The following is a 14,930-nucleotide window of genomic DNA, read 5'->3' on the forward strand; positions in this document are numbered from 1 at the left end:
AGAGAAGGGCAACAAAAATGATTAGGGGTATGGAACAGCTTCCATATGAGGAGAGATTTATTCCTACCATTTATTCCTACCCTTTTATTTCCTGTCTTTTCTCCAGTTACTGATCCAGGAGAGAACCTTCCCTCTTATCCCATGACTGCTTACTTAACTTAAAAGCCTTTGGTGAGGGACCTTGTCAAAAGCTTTCTGAAAGTCCAAGTACACTATATCCACTGGATCCCCCTTGTCCACATACTTTTTGACACCCTCAAGAATTCTAATAGATGGGTGAGGCTTGGTTTCCCTTTAAAAAAGCCATGAACTGGAATAATGTTTTTTACTGTTGGTGAAATGTTCCTAGAATGTTGTGTGCACATTATAAATCACCAACATCATCGTCATCAGAATAATCATCAATCACTCAGTCTGATACTGGATAAGAGAGTTCATGTTCATTATTTTCCCCCATTTTGTTTCTCTCTCCAGGCACATGGAAGCTAAAAACCAAACTACAGGGTTTGTGATGGTGGGGTTTGCCACTCATCCAGAGCTTCAGAACTTGCTCTTGGTGGTGACTTTCATCATGTATGTGGTGTCGTTGATGGGGAATATCCTCATCAGTGCCACAGTTTGGCTTGACCCGGCTCTTCACACCCCCATGTACTATTTCGTTTCCAATTTGTCCTTGGTTGACATCTGCTACACCACGGTCACCATCCCCAAGATGCTGGAGAACCTGCTTTCTCAGGACAGAACCATCTCTTTCACTGGCTGCGCTGTCCAATTGTACTTCCTTCTTTCGCTAGGGACCACCGAATGCTTCCTCCTTGCTGCCATGGCATACGACCGTGTCTTGGCCATCTGTAACCCTCTGCAGTACGTGGTCCTCATGAACAAGAGGTTGCCTCTAAACCCTTTTGTAGAATAAAGTTATTAGGACATCCTAGAGCTTTGTGTGATTCCACTATAAACCTCAAGGGAAATGTTTGATCATGAGAAACCCTACTTTTCAGAATGAGAAAAGTAAAGATCCCATAAGAATGATAAAACATTTTGCTTCCTAAAGTAGCTTTTATCTTAGGATCTCAAAAATGTTAAGAGACACTAATTGAACTTTACAATCCTTTAGCTGCACCTGGATGGTCTCACACCCAAGTACTTACCCAGCGTGACCCTGCTCGGTGATCTCTCTAATGGGATCACTATAAATATTGTTATTCCTGGGAGATGCATAAATATTATTCCCAAATAGTTATGCTGATCTTCCTGGTCACACTGTGAGTTTTGTCAGAAGTCATTTCTCTTCTCTGTGCCTGATCCCTTCCCCTCCCCGCTCCCAGCCCACCCCGGATAAAATGGAGGTAATAAGTTGGGAGACATTTATTCCATTTGTATTCCAATTCCGGTCTTCCTGGGGGATATCCCGGAGAACCCGCAAAATGAACAGCAATGGATTCTCACAAATGATCTCTTTCTTCATAGTGTTCCATCAGATATCTCACCAAGCAAGGATGGTCTATGTCAGTTCTTGAATGGGGAACATTTAAAGAACAACCCAAGGACTGGAAAGAGCGCAGTGTGGTTGACTCCTTCGAGGGCATTCTTCCCTTCAAGTCAATGCTGACCACCATGTCCCACCCTGTCTCTAGGAGACAATGTGCTGCAGGCACTGTGTATGTGTTTGTGGGGGGGACTCAGAATGGGGTGCTCTCCCCACACAATCAGTGGAGACCTCAATGTCCCACAATGGCGCTAGGGGATGCTGTGCTGAAGGGAGGAGATTGGGGGTGACACAAGCCTGGAATATCTGCCTTATGGCACTGGACTCAATTAGCTCAATCTATTTAGCTTATCCAAGAGAGCCGTAATGGATGAATTGATCACAGCCTATAAATATCTACCTGGAGAACAGAAATTTGAACACAGGCTCTTCAATATAGCAGACAAAGTTCAGAAACGATCCAATGATGGGAAGTTGAAGCTAGAAAAATTGACTGGAACTGAGGTGTGTGTTTTTGATAGGATAGTATCAGGGGGTAGCCGTGTTAGTCTGTATCTACAAAAACAACAAAGAGTCTGGTGGCACCTTAAAGACTAACAGATTTATTTGGGCATAAGCTTTCGTGAGTAAAAACCTCACTTCTTCGGATGCATTCTTTGTTGTTTTTGATAGGATAATTAACCATTGAACCACATTACCAAGGGTCAATTGACGTGGATTCTCCATCACTGACCATTTTTAAATCAAGACAGGATGTTTTTCTAAAAGCTGTGCTCTAGTTCAAAGAGAAATTAATTCAGGGAAGTTGGAGGTCAGGCTAGATGACCACAGTGATCCCTTTTGACTTTGGGTCTATTGGGTCCCTTTTGGGTATGTCTACAGGATGAGCTAGGGGTGTGATTCCCCTGCTCGTGTACACATGCTTGTGCTAGCTCTCATTGAGCTAGTGTGAGTTTAATTAGCAGTGGTATGATGGGCAGAAGCTGAGTCATGGCTTATATCTCTGTATTTACATATAGACATGGATATAGATATACGTGTAAATGAGAAACCAGTGATGAACTTTGATTTGAATGTAAAAGGTGTTAAAGATATGACGGCTCTGTAAAATCAATGTATATCTCAGAGAGAATAAGAAACATGTTGAAATGGGGAAAAAAACCAACAACAATCCTTGATACTACAAACACATTAAAGGTCCCATAGCAGACATGAGAGTGTCTCAGACCACGGTCCATGGTAGGATGGTGTGTTCATTAATAAATGTATGTGAAGTGATCCTGACACACAAATTGATTCAGAAGCATAGAAAAGTTTTGCCATGTGGTTTAGTTTAGATAAGGAAAATCATTTGATTTTGATTATAATGTTATAATATTTAACAGTCTTAAATATTGTTTATGTATAATATTAAATATAGTACATACATATGATATAAAATTAATATAACAAATATCAAAGTAAAATAAAACAAACAAGAAAGTAAAAAAAATGGAATTTCTGTTTTTTCCTCCCTGAAACAATTTGGTGAAATCAACACGAATTTGCAAAATGATTGAGTGTTGCTGAATCTACATCTTCTTTGAAAAAAGCTGAGTGAACAAATTTTGCAGTTTTACATTTAAGTTCCAGTCTAGTGCCCTCTCTAATAGCCCGCTATTTCTAACTTTCACCGTGCGCCCCATATCAGATTTATATATCATGCAATAAGAAAGGGCTCCTGAGGACAGTGAATGGGTACATTTAGTGTAAAGCCTGAGTTGTGGTATGGAGACCACTGGAGATATTGTAACTGAGTCCACACACAGTCATGTAATAACAGCAATTGAGCCGAATTTCCAGCCTTTCAGTTTCTGTGAATCATCTGCTGTCATCCCTCTTTCCCTTCCCAACTGGCAGTGGAAAGGACTAGCCCAACACATGCCTCCAGCATAGCTCAAATTATGTGTTTTGATTTGTTTGTATGTGTGATGCCCCTTGTAAAGGTTGACCATCTGGAGAAAAATCTCTGAACAGAAGGGACCTTTGGTCTAATTTAGTATCTAGAAGGGATACAGGACTAGAGGGACCAGCCATCTAACCCTGCATGTAGAAAGGATATAGAGTGGCTAGGGCCGTTCTGATCTGTTACCTAGGAAGGAACCAAGACTAGATGGACAATTGGTTTTTAAGCAGGTATGTAGTATGAATATAGGAACAGATGGACCCATTGATCGGATGCAGTGCATAGGGGTAAGGCTTTCAGACAGGATGAACCAATGCTCTCTTCTATTAATAGAAAACATAAAGGAATGGATCAACCATTGATCTGATCAAGTATGTAGACGGGATACAGGACTAGATGGACAATTGTTCTGGTCCAGACTGTTGAAGGGATAAAGGAATGGATGGACTATTGATCTGGTCCAGAAAATAGAAAGGATACAGGACTAGAGGGACGATTGTTCTGGTCCCCTGTGCAGAAGGAATGCAGGGATTGATGGACCATTGTTCTGATGTAGCAAAGCAGGAGTCTGGATTCCAAATGGGATGGCCCCATGATCTGTCACTCACTGTCAGGATCTGGGATAACAGAGACCTCTACCTCCCTACTGTTGGGATTCCCTCCAGCTCTGGAGGGGGAACATTTTATCCAGTTCTCTAGAATCCAAAAAATTCGGTTCAAATCCTGACATGGCCTTGAGGTGTGTTTAGTGGCATTTCATAAAGCTACACCTGAGGTGATCAGGCTCAGGTATAGGGATGGGTTAGGGTGCACCACAACTCCAAAGGACATAATTGTATATCAGATTATATACATATTCTAAAACAGACTAACACAAGTGCATTACATTCTACATTACATCACAGACTTCACGATTGGCTTACTAATTCTGTGGACCTATCCCTGCACTAGAAAATGTAAGCAAAGCTGCAGCTGCAAGCTTATCACACATTTACTCTTCTTCTTACTATTTCTTTATGTATGAGGTACATATTATTTACAAGGCCACTTGTGAATTCCTGCTTTGTCCATTGTTAACCTGTTTCCTTACATCTGTTTTCTTTCATTGTTCAGGCAAGGCCTGTACTCCTACATCCTTACCCATCATTTTCCTCAAGGCGCATATCACCTCCTTGTTCCTCAGGCTGTATATGATGGGGTTGAGCACTGGGGTGACAGTGATGTAGAAGACAGAGCTTGTTTTGAGCTGCCCCACAGAGGAGCTAGACCTGGGTCTCAGGTACATTGAAATCACTGTCCCAAAGAACAGGCTGACCACGACCAAGTGGGAAGAGCAGGTGGAAAAGGCTTTATGCCTTCCTGCAGTGGAGGGGATGTTCAAGACAGTGCCAAGGATACGAGCATAAGAGAGGACTATTAAGGAAAGCGGGCAGACCAGTGTGAACACACAGCTCACGGACATGACTATTTGTGCCTGGCCTTTCCCAGCACAGGCCAAACTCACCATGGCTGGCATTTCACAGAGGAAATGGTCTATATCCTGGTGCCCACAGAAAGATAGCTGGAAGGTGGACATGGTGTTGATGGCAGAAACTAGGAAACCTCCCGCCCAGGAAGTGGCCACAATGGCAATGCACCCCCTCTTGGCCATGAGGAGCGGGTAGTGCAATGGGAGGCAGATGGCGACGTACCTGTCATACGACATAACGGTGAGGAGGAAGCACTCTGTTATGCCAAAGGCGAGGAAGAGGTACATCTGGGCCATGCAACGGGCCAATGGGATGTCTCTGTGCTCTGCCAGGAGGTGGGCCAGCATCTGGGGCAGAACACTTGAAGTATATCCAACCTCCAGGAGAGACAGGTTGGCGAGGAAAAAATACATTGGGGTGTGGAGGAGAGGGTCAGACCCAACCAGGAGAACGGTGAGGAGGTTCTCAAGAAGGGTCACCAGGTAGAGGGCGAGGAATGCCATGAACAGGGCCAGCCGGACCTCTGGATGACTGGAGAGTCCCAACAGGATGAACTCCTGGGGCATAGAAGTTTGGTTGCCTTCTCCAGTCCTGTTCATTTTGTCTGCAGGAGTAAAGGGGAAAAAGGGAATAAACATCATCAGCTATCCGAGAGACAAGGTGGGTGATGTAATCTCTTATTGAGCCAGCTCCTGTTGGTGAGAGAGACAAGCTTTCAAGCTACTTCAATAGAAGTGGGACCAGTAAAAGATATGACCTCACCCACCTTGTCTCTCTCATTTCCTGGGACCAACACAGCTACACCACTGCAAAATAATCGAAGGTACTGATCAGCCCCCCCCGCCATTACCACAGCATTGGCGCACCTCTTCATTTTTGCAGAATTGACCCTCCACACCACCGTGGATGCAGGGCAGTGCTATTATCCACTTTGTACAGGTGGGAAACTGAGGTACTCATGGTAACTACACTGCATTGTAAACCGGGTCTGTGGGACCCAGTCTCATGGAGTCAGTGTTTCCAAGCTCACGCTTGAGTGTCCACACTGCATGGTAAGCTTGGGTTTACAATTGCCGGAGCAGGGTCTCACAGCCGTGCTAACACATCCATAGGGACTGCATAGACCTTCTTACTCGGGACTTCAGCTTGAGCTGCGTTCGCATTGCAAAATGACAGGGCTTGGACCTGAGTCATGGCAAGACTTATGCTCTGACCTTCCTCCCTAGCAGGCTCCTAGGACTCAGATTCTGGGTGCTTCCTGAGCTGAATCAGACTGGTTTCTGTGTGGATGGAAACGGGGATGGGGCTCAAACCGGAATCAGAGCTTGGGCTTAGGGTGTAGTGTAGACATACCCAGAGAGACTAAGCAGCATGCCAAGGGGCATGGAGTCATAGAGTTTAAGGCCAGAAGGGACCACCAGATCATCTGGTCTGACCTCCTTGATCACGGGCCACCAGCACCACCCAGCACCTGCACACTAAACCCAACAACAGAATTAGACCAAAGTATCATTAGGGAAATCATTAGGAAAGGGATAGATAATAAGACAGAAAATATCATAATGACTCTCTAAATCCATGGTGCACCCACATCTTGAATACTGCGTGCAGATGTGGTCACCCCATCTCAAAAAGATGTATTGGAATTGGAAAAGGTTCAGAAAAGGCAAAAAAAAATGTTTAGGGGTATGGAAACGGCTTCCATATGAGGAGATATTAATAAGACTGGGACTTTTTAGAAAAGAGATGACTAGTGGGGGGGGGGGGGGATATGATTGAGGTCTATAAAATCATGACTGCTGTGGAAAAAGTAAATAAGGAAATGTTATTTACTCCTCCTCATAACACAAGAACTAGGGGTCACAAAACAAAGTTAATAGGCTGCAGGCTTAAAACAAACAAAAGGAAGTATTTCTTCATACAATGCACAGTCACCCTGTGGAACTCTTTGTCAGAGAATGTGGTGAAGGCCAAGATTATAACAGGGTTCAAAAAAGAACTAGATAAATTTATGGAGGGTAGGTCCATCAATGGCTATTAGCCAGGATGGGCAGGGTTGGTGTCCCTAGCCTCTGTTTGACAGACGCTTGGAATGGTTGACAGGGTGTGGATCACTTGATGATTACGTGTTCTGTTCATTCCCTCTGGGGCACCTGGCATTGGCCACTTTCAGAAGACAGGATACTGGGCTAGACGGACCTTTGGTCTGACCCAGTTTGTCTGTTCTTATGTTCTTATTACAGCCCTTGGGAGACTAGGCAGAAAAAAGGAGGGATCAAGGTGCTCCGCGCCCAAGACCACTGAAACGGCAGGGAACTATTAAAGGAAATATACCCAGAGGATCCCAGTAAGCGACCCGCACCCACACACTGCAGAGAAAAGTGAAATTCCTGAAGGACACAGCCAATCTGACCTGAGGGGGAAATTTCTTCTCAGCCCCAAATTTGGCGATTAGTTAGCTTCTGAGCATATAAGCAAGAATCAGCTAGCCAAACACCTGACAAATCTCCAGCAGAGCAGAGGCGGTAGCTCATGTTTTCTAAATCCCTTACTAGTATCCTAGCCAAACAGAATGTCACTAGTGATTTTCATAGGCATTTTTTGATAGTCTAGATCCTGCCCAATCTGTCCTGCCCATCTGAAAAGGAGGGTGCCTTCATTGCAGCAACTCAGTGATATTCAATAGAACTGACCTGGCATGGGAATAATTCCTCTGAAGGAGAGAATTTGACAGAGCTCCAGGAATTAAAGAGAGAACAGAATCTGTGTTGTAGGAACTTTTAGGGTGTTTTAGCTCAATTATTATTTTAGGATGTGGCAGCCTTTTGCCATCTAACACAACCATTGAGCTTCCAAATATTACAATTTAAAAATTCAGTTTGTAGGCTAGGATTTTCAGAGGAAATGAAGGGGGTTACACATCCAACACTGAAGAAATTCAATGGGACATGAGTGCCTAAATTCCTTAAGCTTCTTCAAAAATTATTCCCCTGTTATACAACGCTAGCACAATGGGGCTTTGGTCTCTGACTGGGGTTCCTATCACCACCCCTAGAAATAAAATGAATATTGTTATACAAGGCACACATTTTAAGGAAATGTAATAAAATATCCATGGCCCCCAGAGAAGATGTCAGTATTTCTTACCTTTGGTATCTGGATTTAACCTAGTGAAACAGTTCTTGGAGTTTTAATAAAACTGGCACTGGTGGTCATCTGTGTTGATGAGGACTGTTGCAGTGGTGAGATGGAAACAAATTTCTCAGTTGTCACGTGTGTGGCTTAGATACAAATGTTTAGGGAGAAATCTAGAGGGATATACTTCCTCCTGTCTTTCAGGGTGAGTTAGAATGAATTGTGTTGTGTTTCAGTAAAAAAAGAAAAGACATATTCCCTGCTGTAGGGATGGGTGGGCAGATACTGTAGGACTAGAGCTCCATACAAACACATAGGAAGCTCAACCCCCAAATTAACCAGCTTCCCAAACATGCATCCCATGCACAAAGAAAACATGTAAGAGAATTTATCCCTGGCACCATCTGTGGGGAGCTCTACTTCCCTTGAGACTTCTTTTAGCATGAATAGCCAAAGGAATAAATTACTGACTCATTCCCTGGCACCTGGAATGTTTGGTGTGAGTCGCAGAGTTGACATGAGCAAAAATGTGCACCAGAGAGTTTATTTCTGTCATAAAGTCGAGCCACAGAGGCATTTTTTTAAGACAACCTCATCAGTTTTGAGGGCCGCTGACTCATGGTGTTAGAGGATTTGGGGTGGGCAATACCCACTGGGTTTGGCAAGGGGAACTGAGTCGGTCAGCGAATGAGGTCCTGGGTGAAGTGGGGGGTGATGCATGTGCAGCACTCAGAGATAAGGGAAAGGCATGGGAAAGGCAGAGCTGGGTAGGAAGGGGCCAGGAGAGGGCAGAGGAATGGTGGAAAAGTGATAATGTTTTGTGAACTGTAAATTGTCCCCTTTTTTAATTTTGAGAGATGCGGGGGGGGGGTGGAGGAGATGGGGGAGAGGGAGAGAGAGTTGTTTCCTCTCTCTTTCTGCTTCTCCACCTCCCCTCCTGGATAGAATGTTTCCAAGCTGGATCCTTGATTTCCACTATAATGTTACCCCTTTTGTCCTGAGTGGACAGCCAAAAACTCAGGGTCTTGCAGATTGTTCCAGTTGGGAGGTATTGATGCTGCAGTCTGCTATCCTTGGTGAAATCCTGTTTATTTCCAAAAAAAATGTACCAAGTCCTGTTTCCCCAAACACGGGAGGAATCAAATGACAAGAGACAGTGTCCTTGCCCACAGACCCAAACCTTTTACACCTGGAATGCTGGGAAAATACAAACTAATCATTTCATCACCCTGCAGATTATTACTATTTATGATTTGTGTTGCAGGAACTCCTAATGGGTCCCACCATGCTAAGGAATCAGGGCTCCACTGTCCCAGATTGTCTACAGACACAATCCCTGGCCTAAAGCTATCTGAGGCTCAGATTTTGAAAGGTGCCTAAACAATTTGAATGCCTGATTTCCATTAAAATGGCTGAGATATGGACATCCACTGGGGTGACCAGATAGCAAATGTGAAAAATCGGGACAGGGGGTGGTGGGATAATAGGCACCTATATAAGAAAAAGCTTTGAATATTGGGACTGTCCCTATAAAATTGGAACATCTGGTCACCCTAACATCCACAGGTAATATTTAAAAAAAAATTAAACCTAAATAGGCAAGGCCTAAAAATGGCAAGGGGTCGGGGGGAGAGAAAGGGAAAGAAAAAAAATTGGGATTGTCAAAGAGGACTAAGGGAGTAAGGTTCGAACAAAAAAACTGTCAAAAATTATTAAAAATTTTGAACAAAAACTTTTCCCATTTGAAGATTTTCACTGAAAATTTTCAATTTTTGGACTAAAAAAAATCAAAGCAATATTTTGTTTGTTTTTGAATCCCAATTTTCCATGAATTTGGTTTTCAAAAATGAAAAAAAAAACAATTCTTTTTGAAACATGATTTTTTGGATTTCACATGCGCACACATTTTCCTTTCATCCTCTCACCCCAATGTTCAGGGGTTGGGGATGGCTGGAAAGACGGAAGTATAAAAAATGGTGTGTGGGGGGAAATCAGAAAAAATAATATTAAATTTTTGGATTTTTAAGTTTTTGAAAACAGAAACAAGATGTCTAGAAAGAAAAAACTAAAATTACATATTTTTGCATTGAAAAAATTCATTGAAGTCAACCTGGTTTTATAGAATATTTTGATATATAGACTATTGTGTTTTTCTTTGAAAAAAATTGTTTGATAAATATTATGACTACCTCTACTGGAATTCTAAACCCTGTTTCCCCCAGGTCCCTTTCAAAATGCAAACAGAGAGTTTTTAGGAAAACAAATGTCTTTTTAAGGTTCTCCTCAGAGCCTCTTTTACCTCCTTGTTCCTCAAGCTGTAGATGATTGGGTTTAGCATGGGTATTATCACGGTGTAAAACAGAGAGAGGAACTTGTCCCGCTCCGGGGAGTAGCTGGACTTGGGCTGTAGGTAGACAAAGCTAGCAGAGCAGTAGAAGAGAGTCACCACAATAAGATGAGAGGAGCAAGTGGAGAAAACTTTATGTCTGCCCTCTGCCAATGGGATCTTGAGGATGGTGCATATGATACAGGTGTAGGACCCTGCTGTGAAGAGCAAGGGCAGGACAGTGATGAGCAAGCTGCTGGCTAGGATTGCGACTTCATTTGGGGACGTGTTGACGCAGGCCAGCTTTAGCACTGGAGGAAAATCACAGAAGAAATAGTCAATCTGATTAGGCCCACAGAACGGCAGGCTGAATATCCCAACTGTGTTTCCCAGTGGTATGAAGACACCACACAGCCAGCAGACCAGCGTCAGTCTGATGTACACCCCCTTGGTCATTTTGGCTGTGTAGTGCAGTGGGTAGCAGATTGCCAGGTAACGGTCGTAGGACATGGAAGCAAGAAGGAAACACTCGACTGTACCAAAGAAGAGAAGGAAATACAGTTGTGCTGCACAGCTGGCAAAGGAGATGGATCGATCCTCCGAGACGAGGTTGGCCAGCATCTTGGGCACGGTGACTGAAGTGTAGCAGATCTCCAGGAAGGACAAGTTCCTGATAAAGAAATACATGGGGGTGTGGAGGGCTGGGTCCACCATTGTGATGAGAAGAATGAGGCTGTTCCCCACTAAGGTCAACAGGTAGAGCATGAACAACAGAGAGAAGAGGAGAATCTGCATGTCCCAGTGGTTAGAAAACCTGAGGAAAATGAAGTACGTCAGGTTGGTCTCATTCACTCTTGGAGCCCAAGCGGGAGATGTCATCTGCGGGGAAAGAAATGGAGGTCGGCTATGTTGTTAACTGACACAAGGACAAAGCCTGCTTCTGGTACCCTTGCTCACACTGCCTGGCACCTTTCTTCTGCTAACGGGACAGACTTTCTGCTAACAGGACTGTCTGGTGCCTTTATTTTGCTAACGTGACTTTCTTGTGGAACTGTCTGCCACACAGTAAGATTCAGGCCAATAGTTAGAGAGGTTAAATTTAAGAGATTACCCCAGTTTCTATAGAAAGACATCGCTAATGGTTACTGTGACCCAGAGACCTTTGGGTTCCAACTAGCGGATAGCATAACAAGGGCGTAGCAGTTTACAGGATCCCAAGGGTCTGGAATTCCCATAACAATAAACCAAAGGGGTGTATGCAAAGTCTCTACCAAGATCCAGTAGTTTACTGGGTTATCTGGATAATATTTAAGAAGTTCTGTGTCTATCCTGGAAATTATGCTCTTCAATCTTGAAGTTAAAAGCAGGTCACCAGGAGGTGACAGGACTTGAACAGATTCTGTTCAGGCAGGGAGTAGGAGATGCTTATCTCTGTCTGGTCTGGTGTGTATCATGGCTTATCTAGGATAAGTCCTTGCTCCAAAGGGTGTGCAGTCCAAATAGAAAAGAGAGACAAATGGCGGCAAGGGGGAACAGCCTGCAAATGACCAAGCTCACAAAGTAGATCACTGGCTCACAAATGAAGTCTTTTTTTGCAGCCAAAGCCACCAAATAATCAAGGTTGCAAAACTGACATAAGATTGTGACGTCTATAGAAAGGAAGCCACCTCAGGAGGGGTCTGGTTTAGGAATGAAGGTCTAAGGACTGTGATGATATATCTGGAGTTGCAAGGAGAGAAAGAGAGACAGTATTCTTCACTGAGGGGACAAGCGGAGAGCCTGGCTTCTTTCGGGCACTACCTACCTGGCTGAAAAATGCTGGTGAGCAATACTGTAAGACCTGACAGTAACTAAATAAGTAAGGCTAGGTTGTAGGAGGTATGTTATGATTTTATTGCACATGTAACCATTCCCACGACTTCTACTTGCGATCATTTAAACCTCTTCTCTTTGCTTGTTTTCACAATAACTATATCTAAGTGCTGTGTGTTGAACGGGGAAAGGAAACTGGAGGGAAACTAGCAAGCTGGGGTTTGCTGTTTCTCTGGGAGCAGCAGGTCTGTGAATTCTGTGGATATCCAGTGGAAGAGAGGCTGATCACTGCAGAGGGATGCTCAGAGGGCTTGAGAGATGGTGCGTGCCTGCCGCTTACCTGTACTGAGGAAAAAAGTGCCTGGAGGGGAGTGTTTATATTGCTCGTGGCTGGAGGGGATGGGGAGCCAAGCCCTGGCGAGAACAGATGAGGCTTCCAAATGCTACAGTCAGGTGGCAGCGAGGTGCCCCCAGGAGCACCCCAGTTACCTGCTCTGTAGCACTATTCACTCACAAAGAACAATGCACTTTACAACAGTGGGTTAATGCCATCTATGTGTGGTCCTGTGACTGGGACACATTGGAAAGAAGTGTTCTATTTTTGGCTTTACCAATGGTCTGCTTTGGTATCTTGGGCCACTTCCCATCTGTTCCCCCCGCCACCCTTTGTCTGTCTTGTCTATTTGGACTGTACGCTCTTTGGAGCAGGGACTGTCTCCTACTATCTGCTATGATACCATTGCAAAAATGGCAAACAGTTCTGGGGTGTGTTAACAGGAGTGCCATCTGGAAGAAAAAAGGAGGTAACTGTCTGGCTCTGCTCTGCACTGATGAGACCTGAGCTGGAGCACAGGATGTGGTTCTGGATGTCACACTTTAGGTAACATAGATAAGTTAGGGAGAGTCCAGAGAAGAGCAACACAAATGCTAAAAGGTTTAGAAACCCTGACCTATGGCAAATGATTAAATAAACGGGCGTGTTTAGTCTTGAGAAAAGACTGAGGAGAGACCTGATAACAGTCTTCAAATACATTAGAGGCTGTTGTAAAGAGGAAGAGGATCAATTGTTCTTCTTTTCCTACTTTCAAAGGATCTGAAGTAATAGGCTTAAGGAGCAGCAAGAGAGATTTAGGTTGGATATTAGGAAAAACTTACTTACTCTAAAGATATTTAAGCTCTGGAACAGGCTTTCAAGGGAGGTTGTGGAATCCCCATCACTGGAGGCTTTGAAGAAGAGGTTGGACAAACACTTGTCAAGGCTGGTCTAGGTGCACTTGTCCTGCCTCAGCATTCGGGCCTGGGATAGATGATCTTCTGAGGCACCTTCCAGCCCGACATTTCTCTATTGCGTGTATGTACAGCACCTAGCACAATGGGGCTACAGTCTCAGTCTGGAGCCTCCACCCAATCCAACCACACAGATCATTGTTATTGTACAGATGGGGAATAAAACATACCAAAGTAAAATAACTTCCCCAGAGTCTCACAGCAAAATAATAGTAGAGGCACAGAAAGAATCCCAATCTCATGGCTCCCAGTTCAGTGCCCGATTCCAGGGACTACACTACCATCTCTGAGAGCAAGAAAAGAAAAAGAAAAAACTTGTTGAGGGGGCATGTAAACCAATCTCTTTCTCATCTTCTCAGCAAGCCTAAAGGTACAACCTGCACAAAGTTAGGGGAGTAAAAGAGCAGCCAATTGGGATGCTCTGCTTGGACCTGTTATGAATCGTAACTTGAGGCATTATCTGTTGTTCAAGGAAACAGAAGGACTTACCCCTTTAGCATCTGGGTATCTCTCTCCCCTGGCTTCAGTTTTGAAACCCAGATTTATCAGAGCTCTGCTGGGCCTTTGGGGACGTAATTCACGCAGCAAGGAAGACATTTGTCTGAGGAATTATCAGAACCAACAACAATGTTCCTGTCCATTATTTCTTTTGGGTCTAATTATGAACCTTAATGTCTTTGAAAATGGGGCACTTTGGGACATTTTACCCTTAATTCTAACATTCTTGCATTTGGTTTGTTAATGAAAATCTGGGGGGGGAAATGCATAAAAAAACCCTCACATTTTCCAGCCGGCTCTGTTCCACACTCCATTTGAGTCAAGGTGCTTGTTCCGCTACCTTACCCAATCAAGCCATGTTCTTCAGAAAGAAGAAGCCACCCCAATATGTTGCATACTAAGTGAAGGTGCATTTCAGTGGGATCCAGGAGACTTCATGCGCTAGTCTTACCTTTATCTGTAAAAGGATTAGGCCTCTCTCATAGCACCCTCCTCCTCCCTAGGGCACACGTTGGTCTTGCTGGGCCAGCTCTCTCCCTGGGGTTCATTCTGCCTGAGCTTTGAAGCTGCTTCAGCAGGGCAGAGGCTGTTGCTTTAGTTCAGCCTTCTTAAACAAATCCTAATCAAACCCATGCCGACCCTCCCTCATAGCAGCCTCCTCCTCAGATCTGTCTCTCACACCAGTAAATTAAGTAACAAGATTTTCCTCTCTCTCACCTCAGCAATAAAGGCTCCTAAACAGACTTCCTTCCTGTCTGTCTGGTATGCTGTAGCAGTTCCTATCTTTGAAATCTCCAGCAGCTAAGCATTCAGAGCACTGCCAGGAGCTGCTGCCCCCTCAGCTTTCCAAAGGGAATTCCAGTTTCCAGTCTCAATTCCCTGCTGCCCTCTTTTATAAAGGACAGCTTGCTATGGTCCAGCTCTTTCTCAGGTGCTGTGGGCAGGGCTACTCAGTTAGTCAGCTCCAGA

At 44.2% G+C, this 14,930-nt stretch overlaps 2 protein-coding genes across 2 annotated transcripts; both read right to left on the reverse strand.

The window, feature by feature from the left end:
* Nucleotides 1-4,536: 4,536 nt before the first annotated feature.
* LOC128846760 (olfactory receptor-like protein OLF3) lies at nucleotides 4,537-5,502 on the reverse strand. The gene has a single exon (XM_054046005.1). The coding sequence runs from the start codon at nucleotides 5,500-5,502 to the stop codon at nucleotides 4,537-4,539; it is 966 nt and encodes a 321-aa protein (XP_053901980.1).
* Nucleotides 5,503-10,289: 4,787 nt separating this feature from the next.
* LOC128846761 (olfactory receptor 10A2-like) lies at nucleotides 10,290-11,243 on the reverse strand. Its single transcript, XM_054046006.1, has one exon. It carries the CDS (start codon nucleotides 11,241-11,243, stop codon nucleotides 10,290-10,292), a length of 954 nt encoding a protein of 317 aa, XP_053901981.1.
* Nucleotides 11,244-14,930: the final 3,687 nt, after the last annotated feature.

The sequence above is a fragment of the Malaclemys terrapin genome, chromosome 12, assembly GCF_027887155.1.
Source record: "Malaclemys terrapin pileata isolate rMalTer1 chromosome 12, rMalTer1.hap1, whole genome shotgun sequence".
Lineage (NCBI taxonomy): Eukaryota > Metazoa > Chordata > Testudines > Emydidae > Malaclemys > Malaclemys terrapin.